Genomic DNA, 24,987 nt, shown 5'->3' on the forward strand with positions numbered 1-24,987 from the left:
AAAATTCAATGTTAGTCTACTAGTACTTGTTCTGGTGCTGCCTGAGTTGAGAGAATTTGTCCTGCGTCTTCCCTTCAGGTCTGATGTGGTGGTACTGTGCTTCTCAATCGCCAACCCCAACTCTTTATACCATGTGAAGACCATGTGGTACCCTGAGATCAAGCACTTCTGTCCCCGTGCTCCTGTCATCTTGGTGGGTTGTCAGCTGGACCTGCGCTATGCAGACTTGGAGGCAGTGAACAGGGCACGGAGGCCTTTAGCTAGGTAGTGGGACTTATGTTTGAATGCAAGAATTTTTCTGTGGAAGTTAGAGATTGTTTGATATTGGCTTTGATTTACTTTTTTTTAAATCCAGAATTGCTTTTGATATATTCTGTTGTTTTTCAGACCCATAAAATCCAATGAGATTCTTCCTCCAGAGAGAGGCCGGGAAGTGGCCAAAGAGTTGGGAGTGCCATATTATGAAACCAGTGTTGTTGCTCAATTTGGAGTCAAGGACGTCTTTGATAATGCTATCCGAGCTGCTCTCATCTCACGCCGACACCTGCAGTTTTGGAAATCTCACCTCAGAAATGTTCAGCGGCCTCTCCTTCAGGCGCCCTTCCTGCCACCAAAACCTCCCCCACCTATAATCACTGTGCCTCCTCCCCCAACAACCACAGAGGAGCATCCAGTCGGTCTTCTGGAGGACCCACACTGTGCTGACGTCATCCTGGTCCTGCAGGAGCGACAGAAAATCTTTGCACACAAGATATACCTGGCAACATCCTCTTCGAAGTTCTATGACCTCTTTATTATGGACACACAAAATGAGGAGACTGAAAGGCCAACTCGTGGTCCTCTCTCTGGCCGAGAGCTGCTCATGCGTGCTGCTAGCTTTGATGTTTGCGAGAGCAATGATGATGGAGACAGGGCCAACCTGAGGGCCTGCACTAGTGATGGGACTTTGAAAGACTCAGAGGGGGGCCGGCGGGGTAGAATGCTCTCCTCGTGGAGCCGAGCTTTCGTCAGCATCCAGGAGGAGCTGATAGACGACCCTGTAACATACAGCCCTAGGCCCATGACTGTAGTGCACATGGACCAATCCATGCAGCTTGGCCCTTTCCGAGCAGTACTTCGCTACCTGTACACAGGTCAGCTAGATGAGAATGAGAAAGAGCTAATGCACATTGCACACATTGCTGAGCTGCTGGAGGTCTTTGACTTGCGGATGATGGTGGCAAACATACTTAACAATGAAGCCTTCATGAACCAAGAAATCACCAAAGCCTTCCATGTACGGCGCACAAACAGAGTCAAAGAGTGCTTGGCCAAAGGCACCTTTTCTGGTGAGTGAAAATCATTAATCCTTAATTCTTGTGTTCTACTTGCAGTAGAGTGGATGCAGGTGTAAGTAAGGTGTGATCAGTGTCTCACTTCTGTATTGCAGATGTAGTATTCAAGCTAGATGATGGAACGATCATGGCCCACAAGCCTTTACTCATCTCTAGTTGTGACTGGATGGCAGCTATGTTCGGAGGGCCTTTCGTGGAGAGCTGCACCAAAGAGGTAAGTGAATCCGCATTACTGGTTTGTTGGACCGTGAAATATGACCAAGAGAGCTCAAGTACAGACCACGGTCACCTAAAGTCACATTTATCCCACACTGTTATTGTCATTTGATTTATAAAGCAGTAGCATTTTAAAATTTAATTACTTTTTAATTACACAAAGCACACTAGTGCAGCACTGATCAATACACATACTGACCCAAATAGAGCACCAATGAACTATGTGGTCTGTGTACAAAGTATAATTTAATTAGAGGATTGCAAGTCCGTTGTAATACAATTACGGTGGCTTCTGTGATCTAAACATACTGTAGTTCTGTGAGCTCAGTTACTTTTTATTTCTACCTTAACAGAAAATAGTACTACTAAAAGATTGTACATGTAAGAAATACTTATGCAGGTACTTTGAAATTTAGATACTTTCATTTCAAATGATAAAAAATCTGAAAGCTCTTCAAAGATATTTTTAGATGTACTAACCAATTGTCAGCTTGGAACACAGCTAAAGCAGAACTGAAAAAATATAAAACAATTCTGAAAAAACAAGTTAATTTCAATTTCATTACATCCTATAAATACAAAATTGAATCACCTTTCTATTAAATTCAAAACACAGCAAAAGCTTTGGGGCCCTAAGTCATGACTGTGTAACATGTTCCGGTTTCTAAGGTGCTGTTTCCCAACACAACTCGCAGCTGTATGAGAGCTGTGCTAGAATATCTGTATACGGGGCGCTTTTGTTCTCGGCCTGACCTGGATGCAATGGAGCTTATTGTTCTTGCCAATCGTCTTTGCCTCCCCCACCTGGTTGCACTTACAGGTATTACATTTGGCATATTTATTCATTTTTGGATTGTATTACACAAAGCCATTGTATGTGATTCCAAGTTCATGCTTACAGTGACTAGCTTTTCTGCTTCTTTCAGAGCTCTACACAGTAACAGTATTGACAGAAGCAGCGATGATGGGGACTGACATTGATGGAGATGTGCTGGTGTACTTGGATATGGCCCAGGTAGTGTGACCTGTCAGTCATCCCTTAACGGGGACGGCACTTAAAACTCTTATATAATGCTTTGGCAAATTGGATTTTTTATTAATGAGGGCATTTCTCAGGGAAAACCGCTCTGGAGACTGAAACACCTAGTAGGTGGAGCCAAAGAAACACAGTTTTTCAGAGTGCAAGTCAGCTATATGACAAAGTGAAAGGCAAAGGATATTTGGAGCACTGAGGACATAGGAGTCAGACTCAGCACTTTATCATTCAGACTAAGTTGTGTTTCTGGTTGAGGTTGAGCTCTATAAACTGAAATGGAAAGGGTCTTAAAGGTTTTATATATATACCACTTACCACCACTTACCACTAGATGTCATACTAGAGCACCAGCTTTTGAGACCAAAACAATGGGCGCTATGGCCAACCAGATTCCACAGACCAAACATCATTTTACAGATAATCATAAAACACACTTCAAACTGGACAGAAACAATATAAAACTCACAAAAATGTACTTTGGTAGTCTTTTCACACTCTTTCCAACAATCACCAACCTCTGGTTTGGTTGAAATAAACCCTTCATTCACAACAGTTAGTAATAGAAAATAAGCTGCATAACGGGATTTATATGGAACTAGTAATTGGTGCGAGTGTCCCAGTACTTTGGTAGTGCCAACTACATATTATTCTGAGATGGTGGTAAGCGATATTATGTATTGTTTCTGGAGTAATAATCCTGCACTTCATGGTCATGGGCGGAGAGTGTTATATGAATCCACATATTAACTAGAGATTGGTATCGAGAGATAAACTGCTATCACTGCTAAAGGTTAGGTCTCCCTCATCGACTGCACTACCACGTTATCTCCGATCGATGAGAGAGGAAGTAAAAGCTGTACAGTATATCACTCCATCGTCGTTCATGTCCTCATGGTGAACTAAAACTAGGAAAAATATGTCAGTTGGTACTATGCTCAGAATACAGGTCGCATACACAGCAAGCCATTCCGTATCAAGCCACCCGTTATGCAGAGACTCTTATATATATGTTTTATCATTCCTAATCATCCAATAGAAAAGAATTAAAACCTCATTCAAAGTGGAAACAAAATAAAACTCAAAAACTGTCTTTGTTCGTCTTTCCACTGTTTTAACAATCACCAACTCTGGTTTGGTCAAAATAAAATCCTAAATTTACAGACGTAGATGAGAACAGCAGCACTTTCAGTTGCTCTCCTCAGTTGTACACAGAGAGACTCACATGCACTAACATGTACTCCCAGGGCCCAGTGTTATAGGGGAGATGTCACCTTCAGCTGTCCTTTCTCAGTTGTCATCAGCATGCTTAAATTAACATGCTAATGCTCAAATGCTAATGATAGTATTATAAGTATTAAGTGAAGCTCCTTAGTGAGCAATAAATTACTGCAGCTGAAGCTGATGTTGCGCAAACTCTTGCTAAATTTATGTAGAAGTAGAGGTTTAGCTCAAATAATGAGGTGTCTGCATCCAATGCGACAACAAAACCCCACAACAACAATGCTTGTCATGTACAATAACAATAAAAAAAAGACAAATAATGATTTTGTATGTTGACAGTTCCACGGAGCTCAGCAGCTCACTGGCTGGTGTCTTCACCACATCTGCACCAACTACAACAGTGTCTGCCGCAAGTTTCCCCGAGACATGAAGGCCAAGTCTACAGGTAACTCACTCGTGTATCTGGTAGCACACCAGCAACCTTTAATGCCCTCTCATTCATACTAAACACTGACCTACAGTATGGCAACCACTTGGGTGCTACAGTACATGAAGACTTGTGTGTCTTGTGTGGCCATTTTAAACATAAGAGGATGAAATAAAAACATGTTTAATAGGCTTTAAAGAAAGTTGGCCAATTTAAATGAAATCTGTAAAAGCAGATTACAGATGGACTCATTTTACCTCAGGAGGAGCTATATTTAGTTTCCAGCACTTCAGAAGCAAAATAATTATTTAAATATATAGTCAAGGACTCCTCAGAATGAACTGTAACTGCCCACCCTGTACTGGTTTTATCAATAATCCAAAAAATCTGGTTTTAAGCTGCCTTTATCTTTGCACTATGTAGCCAGTCTACAGTGTTGCAAAATCAGTAATCAATTTTCTATACTATATTTTCTCAACTCATGTTTTCGTTTCTAAATACTGTGGTTTTTGCTGTTATACATCATGTGTAGTAAGGATATGTTTCTATTTTATTATTATTCATTTTTAAAATGTATAAAGTAAACGATTTATTGCTGTATTGCTAGCACAATTATTATTGTGAAAAATATATCACTTAAATCTGTTTCCAACCTCTGTGTGCTGCAATTCATTGTTGTGATGCTGAAATGTAAAACGCATTGTGGGGACTTGTCTTGAAAATCCTACATATTCCTAAAACAGCTTATTCTGATGCAGACAACCAAGAGTACTTTGAGAAACATCGCTGGCCACCTGTGTGGTATCTGAAAGAAGATGACCACTACCAAAGAGCACGCAAAGAGCGCGACAAGGAGGACTACCTGTACCAGAGACGGCAATGTAAACGCAAGTGGCTCTTCTGGAACCTCCCTTCCTCCCCTAACTCAAACTCTCCCTCTTCTGGCTCATCTGCTGTCATCTGACCAAGTGGTAAGGCCAGGTCCACTCTGAAGTACATCAGTGTGGATGCGAGTTGTAAAAGATACAATAGAAGATAAGCACTGCTGGCTAGGCACGCCCCAATTATTCAGGCACACAGTTTCTCCTCCTGTTTGTTTGCCTCTGCAGTCAAACGGCACTCCTCCAGGTTTGCAAGCTCAGCTCAAACTGGCAGTTAAAGTAATAGGTTTTGTTTCTTAGATTTTTAGCTTGGTGTACATGAGACTCAAACCTCAGTGATGTGAACCTCACTGACAAATGGCACAGTGTAACTGGTGCAAATAACAACTCATATTGATTGTTGTATGTTCCAATACCTGAGTTTTATGTTTTAGAAATAGGACTCTGCTGGCACAGAACTTTCCACCTATGATCATAATTATCATCAATTAACCTGAACTGATAACCAAGTGCTGCTTATCAGCTGCAACAACCAGCAATTCAACACAGAACTTCTCAGTCTCAGAGATATGACACTTTGCCCTTAAGTGTTTGTACAATCTACCAAACCATGTGTACAGTATGATCTCATTAACAGGATGTAACAATGATATAGCCTGCCAGGAATCAGTTACCGAAGTCACTCTTAACCATGCTGATTACGATCATGTACGCATACATGAAAATAATGGAAAGTTCCACTCCTGTTATTTTTTGTTCCGTCATTCTATATTTGAATGTTTGTGAACGGCTTGCACACCTAAAAGTGATGCGAGTCTGGACACACTCAGCATTTACATATTGTGATCATGTGATTTGTGGCCTCTCGTCACAAAAGGGCTTTAGTTTACATAAATGCATTCAGTGTCCTGAGACACAAGAGATCCCAAATTAAGGAAAATATCTGTATTTTCTGTAAAATGCCAGCAAAAACAAAACAGATCACTTTTATTTCCTACAGTATGTGTTGCTTGATGAGGCTTGTTAGCACACATGTTTCCTGAGTCCTTCAGTTGTTCATTGAATGGTTCCATCAGCTTGATCACTGTCATCCTGGAAAGCAACACAGGATGCATCTCAGAGCCAATAGCAACATTTCAGGAGCTAAAGTGACCACATGTACATTACCATCCCTCTCTGACGGTGTGTTGGACGCATCTGTCACTGGTGGTGATTTGGCCTTTAGAGATTTAGCTTGTAGTTGGCTTTGTAACACTTGTACATGCAGGAGGCTTCCTCACGCCTGGGAGAAATCATCCACTCTTCTACACACCTCAAGCACTTTCTGGACTCTTCTCCACAGAGACACACACAAGAACCTCCAATAGCAGCATCCTGGTAACGGCACTAAAGACAGTATGGTCTCATGACACGCTGCAGTAAATGTAAAGAAAGGAACTGGGGATATAAGATTATAATATTTAAAATGTTTAAAAAAAAAAAAGTTGTGAAGAGGTTTAGATCAAATCATTTTTCATGATTTGTTTTTCACACCTCACAGTATATGTTCAAAACTGTCATCTACTGTTGTACTTGATTGTAGGATGGACTTGTAAGCATGGTGCTCAGTGAAGATGGGTAGTATTGTAAATTGTACAGAATATCAGATGAACTGCAAGTAACTTGCATCACTCTAACTAATATTGTGCACTGCAGGCAGTGAGCAGAATCGTACAGTATTACTGAGTAATACATATACTGAATATAGACTTGACTTATCCGACTTGCATTTAGTTACTGTGCAGCTACAAACTGTTGTTGAAAATAACTGAATACTCATTGTGCTGACCTCCAGTTACATCTATTATATACTGTAGTATACATGCAAATTACAGGCAGTTCAAATGAACAGTTGACTAATAGTTAAATAGGATTACAGTGCAAAGTGAAGTAGACACATGTTTATATAAAGGACATTATAAACACATATGGTACATCAAAATAAAAAAACACATACCATTGTTATGAAAAAAGTCAATTCTGATTGCAGCGTTTGCTTTTGCAGCATATGTTAAAGAAAGGCTTGCTTTAATCCCGCATATGATTGGGTTATACTTTTCCATATGTTTTTTTGACTTGACAGATTTTTAGAGCCCAAAAAAAGAGCTAAAAACAAATTAAGTGGTATGAATCAATTCAGTGACGAAACCAATTTCTTGCTTGTATTAACTCCTGACCTAATAACTACACTGCATGAACAGGGCTCGCCAAAATAGATGAAGTTTATTCATTGTCATTTAAAGTGTAAGATATAGATTAGTAGTGGTGCTGGTGCTCTAAGCAGTAGCTTTAAATTGTTGTCAATTACATTAACTTTTGTCTATTGCTAATAAGAACTGTCATTTTGAATATTTTAATTGATCAAATATTTTGGCACACATGGTCAGACATCAGGGGATGGGACTGTACTCTTTTAGAGTTATCTTTATCCTAATTCTGAATGTTTTAATTTATTAGATCATCTGACTAATAAATAATGTCCAGTTTTTACACAAAATAGTTTATTCTGTTACTTTAACAGCAGGAGGGTCTATATTGTTATGATTTGCCTTGGTGGTATGATTGATAAATTTCATAGACATGCATTTCATTCCTCAGTGCATTGCATTTATCAATGAATCTTCTGCTGATGTTTTGCATCAACAACACCTCATGCCTTAATGTACAGTGTAGTGTATGGTATCGAATGTAAAGTAGTGTTACTGTGGTTACTAGTTTGTTTGCTATATTTTCAGTTACCATGGTGCTCTTTAGGTTGTGTGTGTATTTGTAAATGTACAGAATCCATCATTTAGATGTAAAGCAATCAATGTATGATTCGGGGAGTTCGACATTGAGTAGGGTTAATGTTCTTTTAGAGCCATAAACACAAAACTAATTAAAGACTATGTCCATTAAGGCCACACAAGACTAACATAATGACAAACCATTAATTTGTGACATTAACTATTAAATTAATGCAGGGATTTCAAATTAGTTTCATTACTTTAAAGTTGCTTTATGCTAATAAGCTCCAATTTTGGAGTCTGCATTATTAAGAAATGCTGAGACATTACGGCCATTAGAAGTTAGATTGTAACTCAAACGTGTAAATAGTAATCGTGTGATGACTTGCAATTCAAACTTGGCATAGCGATTGATACAAGCCTTCGCATAGTTTAACATAGATACTGTTTTTGTACTATGCATACAGAAATGTCTGACTTTGAAACTACAAACTTGCACTGCTTTGTAGCACCAGGTTCTATTCAAATTGCATTAGAGAGTATAGCAACACCCTTAGATATGTAGACAACATCAGGTCAAAAAAAAAAATAAATAAAAAAGATTAGATCTTAAATTACAAAGAAGTTGTCACTGGGGCCCTTTTCCATATGTTTGGGTGCTAATATCACCGCTGCAGAGAAGCACAAACCAAAGGGAGCTTTAGCAGCACCAGGAATATATTATATATGCTGCACAATCACTACTGCATAGTTTAAGAGGCCTTGTTCTGAAATGGTTGAAAATTAAATATATATTAAAAAAAAACAATAAATTAAAAGAAAAAAACTTGAATGTTTTCTCAGTGTTCAAAGCCTGGATGACTTTTCCTTAGTCATCAGGTACTTTTGTTCTCAAATGCTGTTTTTATTGTTTGAGAGCTGTAAATCTTAAATTCTGTAGCATGTCATATTGAAAATGTGTAAATAATATTTACTAAATAAAAAAAAGGAGAAACGTGCAGTGTGGCTATGGCGCCAGTGTTTTTTTTAAAGCCCTTTCAGTTATGTCATATGAAACTTTTGCAGCCTCATAGGTCAGCAGGATCGAACACTGCGCAGAGGCGGCAGCGACAAGTGAGACCTGCAACCAGAAGGAGAGAGAAGAAACCTGCAACAAAAAATCAAGTGGACGACTTCAGAGATGGTAATGTTAATCAGACAATGAATGTAGCTGCCCTACGAAGACGGTAGTTTGCATTCAGTGATATTTAATGTCTGCTCTCGGTCGCAACGAGCACTTGATAAACTGCACCGTCAGTGTCGACCTGTAAAAGTGTGACACGATGCATAAATATAAACTAGCTAAAACAGGTGAAGGCTAATTTTGAGCTAATGTGACTATTAAATCACTTTAAAAAAAAAAGTCATTTTTTAATATACGAGTTCGTTATCAATATCAATATCAATGTTCTTCCTGTTGTGGCAGGATGTAGCCAAATGTAGCTAATGTTATTAAGTTTAAATATAGTAACGCATTAGCAGCACAGGATACATGTTGCTACATTGTGCCACTTGCTAGTTGAAGCAGACGCTTTCCAAACATTTAAATGTTGCAATTCAACTATGACATTGACTGTAACGAGAATCAAGACCCTTGATTTTAAGTAAACAAGCTCTCTGCTCATCCTGCTGATGTGTCAGACTAGTCGAACAGGTGTAGGTGGGGTCAGGTGAAATAGTTTATAGCAGTCACATTTACATAGTCCTATTAGACCTCTTGAGAAAATGCTCATGGAAAAATGGCTAAAACTTCCAGTTTCTGGAATGTTAAGGTTTCCTGCTTTTCTACATTCTTCATTCAGTGTATTCAGACTTTTCTTTCCTTTCTTTCTTTCAAACAAAGTTTTTTTTTTAGACTAAACAACATTTTAAACAGGTCATGTTTTGTTCTGAGAACTTGCATCTGGCATTTTTAAACTATTTTGACATTTTATAGACCAGTTGCAAGCCTATATTAAAACAGTAAAAGCATGAAGCACTTCAGTTACTTTCCACCACAGGCAAATGCAGTTTTTCTTTACTGTTCAAAAGCTATACTGCTTGACAGATTAATGACATTGTGTTGAAAATACACAAATACCATTGACTCCTTGACTAACTGAACACTGCTGTCTGCAGGCCGCAGTACCATTTCTGGTGTTATGTGCTTGTGTTTTGGGGCTTTACCATGTGGAAGCAACACCAGACACCCTGAGCTCGGTGGATTCTTCTTTCTGTCAGTAAGTATTCCCATAAAAAACAAAATAAACACGGAAAAGAAAAAGGAATCTGAACGGAAGCTTCATTTTCTCTCTCAGTGTTGCCCTTTTTGCTCATGGTGGTATTGTAACCTTTTTATATAAGTTGGCTATGTTTGTCTCAGGATGCGAGCGTGTTCACTTTGCCCTCAATGCACAATGTAATACAAAATAGTTTAGAGTGAGTTTCTTTTATCTTTCTTTGATAAAGGGGTGGACTACATGTGATCTATCCAGAACTGGACATCGACAAATGCCTCATAATTCCAAAGGACCGGAAACTCAGAGAAAAGGTCAGCACAGTTTGGAAAGCCCCGCAGATTTACTTCACTGGAGCAGACAAGGTACGTTTCCGGTATTTGTTGTTCTGGGGTGTCAGAGTAATCCAATAGTTCTAGTATACCTGTCTTTAATAATCCACTGCGGATTATTAAATAAGGGAATTCTGCCAACTTTTTCTGTCACAGAATGTATAAGAATGACTATTCAGTTCTTATGTTTCACTCTCTTTACTGCCAATCTCACTGGAACAGGCGTCAAGTCATTGTCAAAGTCTACAGTATAGACAATTATGGAATCAATAATGGGTCCACGGCCTGATGTGTATCTTTTTTGGGGTCTTGACACCAAAAAGTTTGAGATCCCCTGGTGTAGTCAGTGTTATTTGGCAAACATGCACATGCTTATTTATAACACTAGAGTGCAGTAATGGATAAGACAAGCTGTATCTCTACCTCACCAGAACAGGCATTTAATTCACTGTCACAAGGAACAAGAGCTTCACAACAGTTTTAAAAAGTTTAAGCATGAAATAACATTTCAGTTATATTCAAAATATCAGGCTGTTCTCCAGTTTTGAGCTTCTGTTATCTACATTACCTGTACCTTATTACTGATGCACTACAGTAATCTTTGTCACCAGAGAGTGGTGCTAGCACATCACACTTTTAAGCCCTTCAGTGAACAATTGTGTTAAACCGAGGTAATGTCCTATCTACTGTTTATACTATTTAGAATGTCAGATAACATAAACTGTAAGGTAGATAATACTGTCATTGATGTTCTTAATTCAGTCAGATTTTGACTGGAAAATCCCCTAATCTCTGTTTTACACCAGTGAAGCCACAAACAAGAAATCTCCATCCTCAGTTAGGTGTCATTACAGTTATTATATTATTATTATATTATATATTATTATATAGTATATTTGATATATTCATACTATGCTTGTGTTAAATATGATTTAAAAGATAAAAATAAATGCAGTGCTAATGACAAAACAAATGAAACTGCATTAACATTACAGCCCTTCAGTAACCTTCTGTACCTAAACTGCGAAGAAAATCAAGTTTGGAAAAAGGGTATACAGTAAATGAAGTAACGCTTAAATGACATGTAGAATTCTCCTTAAAATACTTGCCAGATGATCACAATGATTCAATCAGATGATCTGTGTAGTATTCATTTATTTATAGTATGTGTATTCTTCTTTTGAGCGACAAATTGAGAGAGATACAGTTTCCAATCCACAGAACCCCTGCTGAAGTTGACAATGAAATGACATCAAGCTCACACCAAATTCTATATCTGTAAATTGAAAACTTAAATTGAACGCCACCTCGATTTAGGAGGTAGTTTATGAATTCCAGAGCTAAGCAGTCTAGCTTGAACATGATCTATTGCCCTTCTCTTGCCCAAACTCCATTTGATCTATGGTCGTATTATCTATAATGCTGTCTTACATGATTCTCTTTTATTGCCAGAATCAGTGTCAGACAGCAAGACAGATTACATGTTGGATTAAATCAATACAAACTTTATTTACTGGGCTTTGAAATGTAATTCTCCATTTCTCCTGACACTTAAGTAAACACGCACTATTGAAGGATCACATTGTTGCCTGTGGTTCTGTGGTTGGTCTGCTGGTCCACCACACTTTCTGTCACTGTGCCATGCTGCCAGCGCTGCTGCTATTCTCTGCCACTCAGCCCTTGTACCCAGTAGTAGGAATACAGAATAGTGGCCGCTCATGCTCAAATCCACCCACAGTAACACCCACTTCATTACTGGGACGGGATGCATGCCTGCTGAGTAATTGTAATGGAGCGCAATGGGCAGAAGTCCCATACACCCGCCTCTAAATAGGTGCTCATAACCAAAAACAAAAGCAAAGGGCCGCAGAAACTGCAGATTTCTATGTTCAAACTTCAGAGTAACGATTCACCACTTGAACTTATGTGTTAGCAAAACCTGGCATGTGTGTTGATGAAGCATTTTTAGAAATCCTAATTACACACAAAAGCCTCAAAAGCATCTACAGTTTGAAACAAGTGGGATGTATTGGCTAATGGGACTTAACTATAACAACATGACTTGGTTAGTCTCACAAATAAAGATGTGATAATAAGGATTGGAAATTTAATAAACCTGACCATATTACTTCAAGGCAACATGTTCAGAAATGATTGTAATTTGAAGTTTTAAAAGACACAGACTTTCTTTCTCTTTGTTTATGAAAAAAATTAACCTCTGAACAGTAGAAAATGAAACAGTTGTCTGCTTCATTTCCTGTCAGATGTTTTCGATTACTCAACCATGATTGTACAATATAGACTAAGAAAGGTTCATGTTTAAATGGGAATGCACAATCATAGTCAGATTAGAATATAGTTACATTAAATGTTAAATACCAGTAAATATCTGAAGCACCAATTGAAGAGCTACAAATTATCACAATCATTTGTTAAAATGGGAACTATAGCTTTTCTTGACTACAGTTATATCCAACATTTCGTAGCACAGTAACCTCATGAGAAGTGTCTTTGTAGAAATAAAGGGAAATACTTGAGTTGAAAAAACGTTGCTTGTTGTTTCAGTCTCGCACCCTGATGCATTTTCTGAACCAGAAGTATCTGTTAACTTCAGTGTAAATATTGAAGAACAATTGTTAAAACATGCAAAATGACAAACAAAAGACAGTATGCTAATTGAAAAGTGGCCTGTTTGTGTAAATCCAAACTTCTGAAAAATTGTCATATATGACTGCTGACACAGCAAGATCCAAGTGACCTCTGGGAGTGACACTTAGATTAGGAAGTAGCTCTCACCCTCGTCAATGTCACACTCACCAGCTGTAACATGAGAGCCAATGCAGTGCTGTCATCCATTGTTCCTGGTTTTCCAAACCAACTCTTTTATTGGATCCACTGAGACTTTGCTGTATAGAGTGCCTTTAGAGACACTCACAAAGATGAGGAGCCAATGCTGTAATTGGAAGATTCACAAGATACAAATATCTTTACTTAGAAACCAAGTGTTATAAACTGGGTCTCAAAGGTCATCGTCAAAATTCCCTTTTGGTTAAATCCTGATACCTATACAGAAGATCTTTCCTTATGTTAGACTGCACATTACTGTTGAGTATTAATTGTTTACTAAAGATGCAGATTAATTATGCTGAAAGTAGTTTAGAAATGTTAACACCTTTTCTTGTTTAAAATCTTAGTGTCTCAGTTCAACGTTAATATGTGCTATAAATGCAAAAAATGCTTTTAGGAAATTTCTTTCACATAAAGGAAAAGCTACTTGGGTTTATTTTTGTTTTTATTTAATTTTTTTTATGTTGATAGAGGCTCTTTGGAAAACCAGCAAAATTGGCCAAAGGACAAACCTGTCAGATAAAGCTTTGCCTGCAGAGAAGAATAAAACAATAGTGAAAATTAAGAAGACTCCAAAAATAAGACCTCTGAACTAGAAAGGATTAAAAGCTGTGTAGATATCTTGTTGCATTGCAACTCATCCAGGTGTACTTTTGGCACAAACAAATTATGTTTGAGAGTTTTTCTTAAGCCATCATGAAACTTTGAGTTTAATTGAACTTTAATGTACTTTGTAAAAGAACCGAATTAGATTTATTTTAGTTTATAAACTGATAATAATGCATAAAGTGTAACTCGTCAATGGAGTTATTTTGAGATATGTATTTATTACTAATGCTTGCATTTCTCCAGGATACATTTCCCTGGACATTAGTGCAACATTTAACCAAATTAAGCCACCTCCATGAAAAGTGGTGTTTCAAAATTAACTAAGGAACTTCTTTATTTTAGAGGGCAGAGAGTTGGGTCTCATGTGCACCCATGACAGTATTCTTATGTTTGATTTCTCAGACATTTATGTACGCTGCATATAATTTCAAATAATAAAGAGTGTTTATTTTGATACAGGCATGTTTCCTGGATGTAGTCGGTGTAAACAACACAGGCCACAGGAGCTATCTTTACCTCATAGTTATTCCAAAAGTGGAGACAGTTTTGGAGTTGTTGTTTTCATTTTTTTTTCAGTAAGGACCATAGCCACAGGGCACATTCTTAGACATGGGGGATTTCAAAGCCTTGTTTTTGGGTAGACATTTCTTGCATCTGGTGGATGGAATGAGGGTTTAAACCATTACTGCGATTAGAGCTGCCTCACTATGATCTCTTGAGCTTGCTTACTGCTGCTAATAGCTGTTTCCTCTCTATTTCCCTCTATCTTTTTCTTTTTCGCTTTCTCTCTCTCTGTGAATGATTTTTATGCTTTGCTAAAACATGTGGGGGCGTTGAGAGAGGATTTAAATGCAACGATCCCCCTCCTCTTTTTTTTTTGGTGAATCTCAGCGTTCTTTTCTGCAAGCCTCTGATGACGACAGGGCAGCTTTAAGCCTGGCAGTGCCCACGGCAGGCTGCCGTCTCAGCGCTGCCCACTCTCCTCTGTGTTGGCATGCCGGAGAAAGCGAGGGTGGGGTTCCTCTTTAGCAGACCCTGTCATTCCTAGGAAAGCCTACATGTCCACCCATGCAGGATTCCTGATAGGTCTTCATGTTGGGGATGGGAGAGCGCGAAGATAGGGATTTTATTTGCAGTAGGCGATGGCCTTCATTCAGCCAAGAGTCAAGAGTGTATATTTAGATAAAGAGACAAGACACTTCCTTGAGCCTTCATATGACAGAGAGGGTCAACAAGTGAAACATGTTCTGTAATATCCATCTAATTGCATATTCAGTGTCATCAGGTGGGTGTTTTTGGCTCTGCTGGATTAAATCAGCGCGTTTGGCCAAGATTCAGGGAGTTTATTTCCTTAGCTAATGTTCCCCTTTGTCATTATAACACCCTGTTAAGCTGACCCGTGTGCCGCACCATTCAGTCATTGCCCATTACTGCACAACATATATGATTCATGCAAGCTTCTGAAGAGGAAAGAATTACAACCTTCTGCTACCAGGAGCACTGGATTGATTATACATATTCAGTGGAATGAAGAGAGGCAATAAACCTCCTAAGCCACCTTTCCACACAGAAGAATAATAATTTGCACCTCGTGAAGCATGTCTGTGGCGTGCAGACCACTACAGTGCAAGCAGAAGTACTCATAGAGGCTGTTGGGCCAAAAGCTTGTAGTTTTGCCCTCACTTGGCAGAACTGAGGGCAAAAGGACATGTGCAAATGTCTCTCATGCATAAGTGAGATTGCACCTGACACATTTATACCTCATAACTAATATTTATCTTCTTTTTTCCCCCGCCCCTCCTTTTCCTTTTTTCTTCTTCCCGCCACTCACGCATGCGTGCCTTCACTTGTATACCGACAGTCTATGTTATTTTTAAAGCTACCCTATTGTACCCCGAATGATATTCCTTCACCTTAGATTTGGCCTAAGAGCGTAGGCAGCAATACTTTTACTCTGTGGCTGTGAGTAAAATATGATTTCAATTACCGTGAAAATGTATTGTATTATCAATGGGAGGATAAGAGCAGATTAAGGAAGCTCTGGGATGCTCTTACAGATGACAATGGTCAGGTTTCTATGCAAGCAGCGGTATTGGAGAAAATGATAGATTTTCACTGTTTGACAAAAGCTCTAAGGAAAGGAGGTGGTTCAACATTCAAAGCCGACTCAACAGACCCTGATATGTTTAAGATCCGTTTTTTGTTTCAATGCATCGTTTTTTTTAGTGTTGACAGAGAGGTCAACTTTTTTTAGCATAACTAACAGTAGTAAAAGCAACCAATTGAAAGAAAGTATGCACAAGTTAATTTCTATATTAGAATCGTATGCAAATTTTCTACAGACACCACACGACAATTATGAAATTCATTAATTAGATCCAAATTTACGAACAGGCTTCAGCACAGAGGCAAAGACTTAGAGAAGCAGCGGGTCTTTAATAAAAATACCTCCTGAACCTGTGCCTCCTGATTATTATTCAGTATTCACACAGAAATTCTATCTTGTCAGTTCATATACATTGACGGCAAGATCTGTTCAAACAGAGATTCATAATCTGCATGGGAAGTGCATCTGCTGCTGTGGATACTTAGACAAACATACAAGATTAAATTTCTATTTATATGAGCCACAGAAACCTAACATTTACCAGGGAATCATTGTAAGATCTGCAGTCGACTCGGTCGCACTTTGGCACAGTAAGAAACTTGTACATGTTATAAATGTGATCTGTCCAGTGGAGAGATGTCTGCAGCCTCATGATCCCAAAAATATCACCTTGAAAAAATATTGAGCTGCTCTGTGCAGTTTTATTTTGTCTACCTACTTGCGTGTTGTATGATCTCAAGAAAAGTCCAGGCCTCCCATCTCTGGGTGTTCAGGTTTTTTGTTTTTTTTACGAGCTCCTTCCTTTGTGATGGAGTTCAGGACTGAACTGGAAACTTTTATTTAGATTCTTAGTTGTATGATAATCTTAAATCTTAAACAAAAAAGATTTTTGATGTAGACACTCCTCAGGACTTTATGGGCAGGATTACAGTGCTGCTTAAGTTTGAAACTGAGTTGATTGACTTTTTTTCTTTTCTTTGACAGCTTCTTTTCTTTCAGAACTAAGTAATCACAAAGTTAAAAGTGATCACATGAAGTTTACTTAAGACCCAGATGCTTGGCTTAGTGGCATTTTGCCCAAAATGTTTTGTGCTTCTCATTTGTGGTCAGGCACAGGGTTTAGTTACAGTTGTGTCCCAATCCTCTGATTCACCTTCTTTAGGAACAGCTTCAGGGCTGCTCACAATGCTTAACTCTCCATAATGCCATCCCCTTCATCTCCCCAGTGGTCTTATTGTCTTAACTCTGGATGGAGAGACAGTGTTAAGAAAAACAGGTTAATACACATTTGGAAAACTGAAAGTAAAGTATCTTTTAAAAAATATACTCTGTTCAAGTTTGTCTTTAGAGAATGCTTTTCATCAGATGATTTCAGCTTCTCCTAACTTGTTTGGTTACCTTGGCGGACTGTTTTTGCTGTTTTTTTTAACAGTAACTGTATTAACCAGTGATTCATTTTGCTTGTGACATTAAAAGGCTGTCGCTAATGGTAGCAGCAGTCAGGGGTCCATTGATGCGTTGATTGATCTGAGAACAGGGGATGATAAAACTGCCTTCCTTGTCATTTTCCTGATCCTGTAGTTTGGAAGCAGAGAAAATGTTATGCAAATGATTTGTTAATCCCTTTACATTATTTGTTCCATTTCTCCCTTTCGTTTTCACACTCAATTTCGAGCACAGCGTGCTGACAGGCGGACACCCTCAGATTACTAATTCTTAAGATATAAAAAAGTCTATCCATCCATTTTGTATTTAGAATGTACTTCAATTAATTAATTTGACTTGAAGGATGTACCTGAAAAATACAGAAAGAGATTCTGAAAGCCCTTCAAGTACTTCACTTTAGAGACCTTCAACTTTAACCTCTTTCTCTTCTTTGTGTGTGAGTCTTAAATCTAAGCCGAGAGAGCAGTGGCACATGTGACCAGTGTTTTTTTTCTATAGTTTTGTTGTCCCAGAGGTTGGTGTTAAAAATAATAAGAAAGAGGTGGGATGGTCTTAGATTCAAGAAGCTTAAAACGCAAAATCTCAAATAAGCCCAATTTTCCCTAGCCAATCGCATTGCATTTTGGTGGGTTTGTGTTGATCGTCTCAACTGACTCACACACCGCCCCTCCCCAAATAAAAACACTACAGATTTACGTGGCTCTTCAAAAAATGTATCTAGACATTTATCCAGCTTAATCTTCTTAACATATTAAAGTGATTTGCTTTACCCTGAAGTGGCTGAAGCTGCGAGCTCACCGCCCCTCATGGCACTAAGACCTGAGAGGCATTGTGGACATCTTTCCGCTCTTGAAAAGAGAAAGGTGGGCAGAAGTCAACCTGCTTCTCAGCTGTGGAGCTGTGGCTGTCCCCGCTGTGCGTCCATTTTATTTTTTTTGTTCTGTTATTAGTCCAACTGTTGCACTCAGTCAGTGTTCTTAGGCACATGGCTCTGCCAGAACTGCCCACACTGTGGTGTGGAGGTTTGGAGCTCTCAGCTTTTGAGCTGAACTGAAAGAGCTCTCTCACAGAGTAGGTGTTGGCAGGATGCTTTGTTTCTTTCTGTGAATGTCATGAGAGGTATGGATAATGAGAAAACTGAAGCACAGTGATGGCATGATTTATCTGGGTGCCAACTTTATGCCTGACTGCAGATCTGGGCATTTTCAAATAGACGATGTGCTTAACCTTTTCTTCAGACACGACACAAATCTGAGAATCACTAGTGACGGTTACAATGTGTTTTTCCTTAAAACACCACTTCACAGGCCGCGCAGCTAAAAGGTCTTAGTCAAACTCAAGTGCTGCTAATGTCCTTATTTGGCATAATGCTCTATGGATGTGCTTTAGGGCATTAGTTTTGCCAGATTGCATCAGTAGAAGTGTACGTTTAAACTTGGAGACATTCATTGTAGCTGAAGCCTGAGTCCATTTATTGTCTTCGTGGTATTTAGCTTAATGCCTGTCAGTTAAGTTAAATCAGACGTGATGGGGTCAAAGTAAATGCGGCCATGCTACAAACATAATTTATTAAGAGTTTAAAACATTGCATGACATAGGCATTTTTAAAATGATCTTAAAATTAAGTTTAATTAAATTAGTTTTATTTCATGTGTTTATTTGTATTTAGTTTGTTTCTGAAGGTCTGCTATATTAGTTACCAAATTAAGGCAGCAGTCATTCTGATAAGCCAAAGCAAAAGTTAGTGCACCACTGTTGTTGACATCAGTACTTGACAGCAAAACTACTAAAAAACTGTTCTATTTGGAGAATATTCAACTTCATCTCCAGTGTGCAGCGTGCCTTGCTTTGGTTTGGGTTTTTTCTAGAAACATAATGCATGCACTCAGTAGCTTACTCGCCACCTAGCTGATCGTAGCAGGTTTTCTCACTTTTGCACAATCTTTGGCTCAATCGCTGCTGATATATTTTTACATCTTGAGAGGAGGTATCTACTTTCGTCCACTATGGACCTATTCAGTGGCTTTAAAAAGCTACTGGGTCATTCTACATATGATGCATCCATAATAACTAGATAGAACCTGCAATAAGCATGTGTTGCTGTACTGGATGAAGACCAAACTAAATTGTAGAGCAAAAAGATATCAGTACTACAGCCATGAATTCACATATTACATTGTATATGTTTCTTGTAGGGCTTCTTTTATAATAGATTGTTATCCGTAAATTGGTAAATGGCTTTTACAATTTTCTAAAATGCAGGGAATCATTTTTACACTGCTTTTTTGTCCCACCAACAATCCAAAAAGCCTAAAATATTCAGACTATTATTACATTTTTTTTTTTTTTTACTTGAAAAATTAAGAATAATTGGTCATGAAATTGATTCATTTTGTGTTTATCAAATAATCCGTGAATTGACTAAATGTTTCAGCTCTAGTTTCTTGCACTGACTCTGAAGTTATGTTTTTCTGATTTAATTTGTTTACTATGTTCCATCCCAGACTGTTTCGAAATGTCAAAGCATATAATGCTGTTGTCATCTGATTTAACAATAATTAATATTGCATAGCTAGTTTTTACTGCAGACTAGACAATATAGTTTTAATAGTTTTATCACAGATATTATTGTAACATTGTATGTGCAGTTAACCTGCTAACAAGAGTATGACAGCACACTGATAAATGACTCTTGCAGGGAACATATTCCTATATGTGCTGTGCCATAATGATTTGACTATGATGTGCTTCTGTTAGTGTCCTCTTATTAGGATACCTCATGAAATGAAATGTACTGTTTTGCTCTATCCCCCTTCCCTTATTCAGGCTGACAGGTACTTGACCTCTCGTACTTGGACTGAATGTCTGACAGGTGTTAAAATCATACACTGAGGCTGTCCATACAAAATGTTGTTGAACACAGCACAGCTCCACACAGACGAGCACTTCAAACAAACTATGAGTGGCTCCTTCTCTTCATATCACAGAGAATAGGAGAAATTGATTGGAACTGGGAGGCTTAGGACTGGATTTTCCTCAACCATAATATTTTTTCTTTAACAACTGCAGCTTAAATTTAGATTTTTTTCTGGCTTTGTTTTTTATTTCTTTGTCCAAATCCTTTCGAGTGGTGCTTCAGGTTTTTCCTTGAGTAAAAAGTTGATATTGTTGTGGGGAGGGAGAAAGGACTTTTTTCATGTGTGCAGGAATGTAGATTTCTTCCCCCCGTGAAATCCTAATTGTGCCTTGGAGGGCTGGTAGGGTATCTCTGCTCGGCTCAGCTCAACAGGATTTGTGTCTGTGTATGTTAGAGTATGTCTCTTAGCTTGAATGCGGATATAACCCTTTCATTGCACAAGCTGCTGATTTTTCATTTTTGCCGATAGGCTGATCCTGTGCATCCGTAGCTTTTTGTGGAAGACATTGAAAGTTTTTGTTTAGCAAGCTTCCATATCCCCCCCTCCCATTAAATATTTGATATTTGTTAAGAGTTAATGCAGATAACATGTGGACATCTTTCTGTGGATCAACCGTATCTGAAAATTAAGCTCCTGAGAACAGGTCTTGTCAATAGTGTATGGTCAGATTGAGAATATATCTCAGGTCAAAACTATGTCTGTCCCGCGTGCTTCTTGAATTATTGCTGTGCATTTATCTATGCAAATCCAGGATAAGATCCTATCTGCCTGCAGCGACATATCCCCCTGGATTTGGTCTATGTGAGTTAGGCAGGTTATGGTTGACAGTCAAAAAGGAATTGCAACAACATATATGCGAAGATTATTGCTGTAGTCATTAATTGTTGCTTGAAAGGGGATTAGGATTACCAGTGCTATAGAACACTCTAGCACCTGTCCTTCCTCATATCTAACAATGTGACTTCAGTTTTCCTTATTTCAGTATCAGTTCAAGTTGGCAAAATAAAAAAGGCTGATTTATTCAAATGAATCATCAACGCTGGAAATGATTCAATATGTGCTACATTCAGATGGGTGATATATTATTCCCTTGGGGAGAGGCAAAGATGGAGCTGTGGAGCTGTTTCATTTGTGCTGTCTTTATCAGTGTGTCAGGCAGAGAGGCTGAGCTTGTTCTCTATGAATGGACGAGCCCTTGAACCATAAACCTGTACCTCCTCTGATAACAGTTTTTGCATTGTGATATAAGTGCCATTCTCTGTGATGTCCTCTCTGACAGCGCTAAATATATCAACATAAACAAAATGATCTGTCAGACGAATTATTTTATTTGAACCAGTTTTCCAAAACTAAGGATTTTCAGCGCTGCGTGCGCAGTGTGTGTTTTTGAAGACACATTGTGGATTTTGTTAAGGATTCAAAGCAAAGCGCAGTATTGTGGTTGCATTTCACCAGGCTTTGCTATTCATGCTCTTAATGTTTTGCCTGTAGGTGAACATCTTAACTGTAGTTTTTTGTCTTCCATACCATGCGCTGTATTTCGTTTAATGCTATTTCTGCTGCTGGGACCTCAGACTGCTCTGACGTCTGAGATTGCCACATCTTCTAAGGTGATAAGAATGCTCCCTGAATTACTCAGAGCCCGTGTGATGACATGGCCCTGATTGTCAGACGGGTGGGCTGGTGACACTGGAACACAGACGGTGCTTGTCTGTTTGAAATATTCTGTTTCAAGCTTCCAAGCCCTGGGCAGTCCTCTCTCCCAGTCTCCCAACACCCAGCATCGCCCACTGAAACAAGACTCTTCCATACTGGAAAATCTGGCCCTGTCAACTGGCAGTCTTGACTAGGTTCAGCCCACACGCCAAGCACCCCTCACCACCACTTCCACCCCTTAATAGGCACTAGAGTTTGCCACCCCATGTAGATGCCTTTTGGTCGCCATCCATGGATGGCGTCAATAGCATCTTCCTACACAACAGTGACTGAACGGAGGGCACAAGAAAATGTGGGAATAATTTACACTTTCTCACTGTACTACCATCAGAAACCATAATTAATCATGATAGAAAAAATGTGGAAGCCATCTTGGCTGGTGAAACACACAGTGCCTGTGAACAGGCCTGACACCTTTAACAGCTCTGATGGCCAAATAGGAATGGGTGTCAGAGTGCTTACAACTAAGCTCCCTTCATGGCAGCATGTATCCCATCGTCTTCAGAATTGTGTCTGCTGCATGATGGTTCTCCATGTAGTGGACCTGTTGTAGGCATTTCATATATTTCATTTAAATCTTAAGTCTTAACAAGCTGTCCGTTAGTGTAAAATCGATGTAACAATAAGCAGTTATTTTCCTATTAGAATAAATAAGACTGATCATTTTGCTCAAGCTTTCACTCTTCTCATTCCAAATAAAAAAAATAGAACAGTTGGTTTCCATAAGAACGAAATAGCTGCCAAAATAAAATGCGATGACCCAGATAAAGTTAATTTTTAGAACACATGATAAATATGAGCTTTAGGTGTTTCCAGCTTTGAAATCTCATGTCATGCCCTGGGTAAACTTGTTGTTTTCAGTTGCACATACAGTATGAAAAAAAAAAATCTACTAATAGATCTTTATTATTTTCCTCTCTTTTTCTCCAAATTCCCCTTGGTGCTTTTAGAATCAAAATAGTTGATTTAGATTCCCAAATCCTGGTGAAGTAATTAGAATGTGCTCACCATTAACTTTTATAGGCTGCACTTGGTGGTAAAATAGCAGATCTATGTTTTTCAGTGTGTGACACGCTTGACAGACTAATTATGGATATGAGTCCAGTGCTGTAATTTGCCCTGTTTGACTGTGTTGTGCTCTCAGCAGCCAAACTACATGACAAAAATATTTTCCTCTTGCCTCATTTAGCACGGGCTGGATCTGAAGCTCATATCCCAGCGCCTGGCTGCATGTTACTTCAGAGTACCTGTTAGTGGTAGTTATTGGGTTTGAGCATGTGCATTTGCAGAAATGCTTTCATGGCAGTGAGTAGGTGTATGTGTGTAAAGCCACAACTAGAAAGTGTTGAAAGCCTCAGCTAGCAAGATCGCATCCAGGGTGACTAATAAGCTTAACATGAGCACGGCTGTGTTCGCAAGCATGGTGCAGTGAAAGAAGTCTTCAATGTTGAGAGAAATGCAGAAATGGTTCCCTAGGCTGCTACTAATTCCTTCACCCCCCCTCAAGCTTCAATCAGACTGTGAACCATCTTACTGTTAGCTATGGCTTCATAGCAGTTCCAAACTGCAAAGTGAAAGTACAAGGCTTTATAAACAGAGTTCAGGACAGACTGCATTACAACATTTTTATCGGTTTATCAGAGAGCTGTTTATTTGTGCTTTCTAGAGGCCAAAATGAATAAATGTTTTAAGAATTTGCTAGTTATTCATATTGAATGTGCTGAATCTAGAAGCTGTAAACATGTGTTAATTTGATTAAAATGTAGCATTGTAATACATGTTTTTATGTTGAAACAGAAACAAAAGTGTTAATGTGATTATGTAATTATGTAAACTTGATGCTGTGATTCCTCTTGAACCGCTGCCTCCTCATGCTGTAGCTCACTTTTCTGTTTGACTACCCAGTGGGGATCTAGTAGCTGTGTTGTCTTTAGGCCTAGACTGTGCGTTTCTATCCACATGTGACTTTCCTTTGACCATGTGGCTCCTCGAAGTGTGGATTTATAAGCCACTTCACACTCCACTCCTGTGTGGGAGGGAGGCTGAGTTAAAAATAGGCAGGTTTGGAGGTAGTGAGCAGCCCGCACTGTGTGAGGCGCTTAAGAACACACTGAGGAGTATTGGCATTCTCTTTGCATATCATTTATATGTGTCAATAATCAGTCTGAATGTTAACCCATTAGCTGTAGTACCCCAAATCATATTGTATAATAGTCTCAGAAGCATCAATAGCGCTTAATTTGCACCAAAGTAGCAAGACGCACTGAGATTGTCTGTTATGGAGTTTAATAATAAATGGTACTATGTTCTCTGCTGAATTACAGAATTTAAAGCCCTGGACACTGCCCGTGTGAGCAGTACATGACAGCAACCGCACTGGAGTGCTGCAGCTAACATGCACATGCCTGTGGTGTCTACACAGAAAGTGTTTCTGCTGCTGCTGCCAGCCTTATCTTTCTACATTGAGTTTGTCTTTGATAAATACAATAAAATAAGAGCATTTTTAACAAATGAATGGATATGTCCACAAAAACACTAGAGAGCTTTTAAATCTGAACAGTTTTTTTTTCATATCTGTGCCATATTCTACAGACACTGACACTGTCGTAAAATTTGTACATGACTATGAACAGATACTTTTCACTGTCTATTTTTTTCATATTTTTATTTGTGCCATTAGAAGTGTAACATGTAGAAACATTAATTCAAATCATAATTAACTGCAGTCTGTTTGGCTGAATCAATCACCAGCTATGTTATTTGTATTTGTATTTGTAGTTTGTTATTTGTATAGCGCCAATTCATAACAGAAGTTATCTCAGGACACTTTTCAAATAGAACAGGTCTAGACCGAACTCCTTATAACATTTACAGAGA

General features: G+C 38.7%; 2 protein-coding genes across 4 annotated transcripts in view; both read left to right on the forward strand.

The window, feature by feature from the left end:
- Positions 1-78: 78 nt before the first annotated feature.
- Positions 79-8,861, forward strand: LOC118325238 (rho-related BTB domain-containing protein 2-like). Its single transcript, XM_035657833.1, has 7 exons — positions 79-264; positions 388-1,328; positions 1,430-1,548; positions 2,220-2,370; positions 2,477-2,565; positions 4,147-4,252; positions 4,993-8,861. The coding sequence occupies exons 1-7, from the start codon at positions 143-145 to the stop codon at positions 5,196-5,198; spliced, it is 1,734 nt and encodes a 577-aa protein (XP_035513726.1). The 5' UTR covers positions 79-142; the 3' UTR covers positions 5,199-8,861.
- A 69-nt stretch (positions 8,862-8,930) lies between these two features.
- The window catches only part of LOC118325239 (phosphatidylethanolamine-binding protein 4), a 50,400-nt gene continuing 34,343 nt past the window's right edge, over positions 8,931-24,987 (forward strand). For all 3 annotated transcript variants that reach the window (XR_004796599.1, XM_035657834.1, XM_035657835.1), the window contains exons 1-3: positions 8,931-9,063; positions 10,038-10,138; positions 10,368-10,500. Coding sequence is in view for 2 of the 3 variants with exons in the window: in XM_035657834.1 (XP_035513727.1) it covers positions 9,061-9,063; positions 10,038-10,138; positions 10,368-10,500 (237 nt within the window). In the remaining variant the exon portion in view is untranslated. The remainder of the gene's footprint in view (positions 9,064-10,037; positions 10,139-10,367; positions 10,501-24,987) is intronic.

Source organism: Morone saxatilis, unplaced genomic scaffold, assembly GCF_004916995.1.
Source record: "Morone saxatilis isolate NCDOM2014 unplaced genomic scaffold, NCSU_SB_2.0 Contig16, whole genome shotgun sequence".
NCBI classification, from domain to species: Eukaryota; Metazoa; Chordata; class Actinopteri; family Moronidae; genus Morone; species Morone saxatilis.

Bases quoted from the DNA above. Each gene is read 5' to 3' on its own strand.
- LOC118325238 (XM_035657833.1), top strand. From the start codon at position 143: ATGTGGTACCCTGAGATCAAGCACTTCTGTCCCCGTGCTCCTGTCATC. The intron at 2,566-4,146 runs GTAGTGTGACCT...GTATGTTGACAG, and splicing joins TGTACTTGGATATGGCCCAG to TTCCACGGAGCTCAGCAGCT. The intron at 4,253-4,992 runs GTAACTCACTCG...ATTCTGATGCAG, and splicing joins CATGAAGGCCAAGTCTACAG to ACAACCAAGAGTACTTTGAG.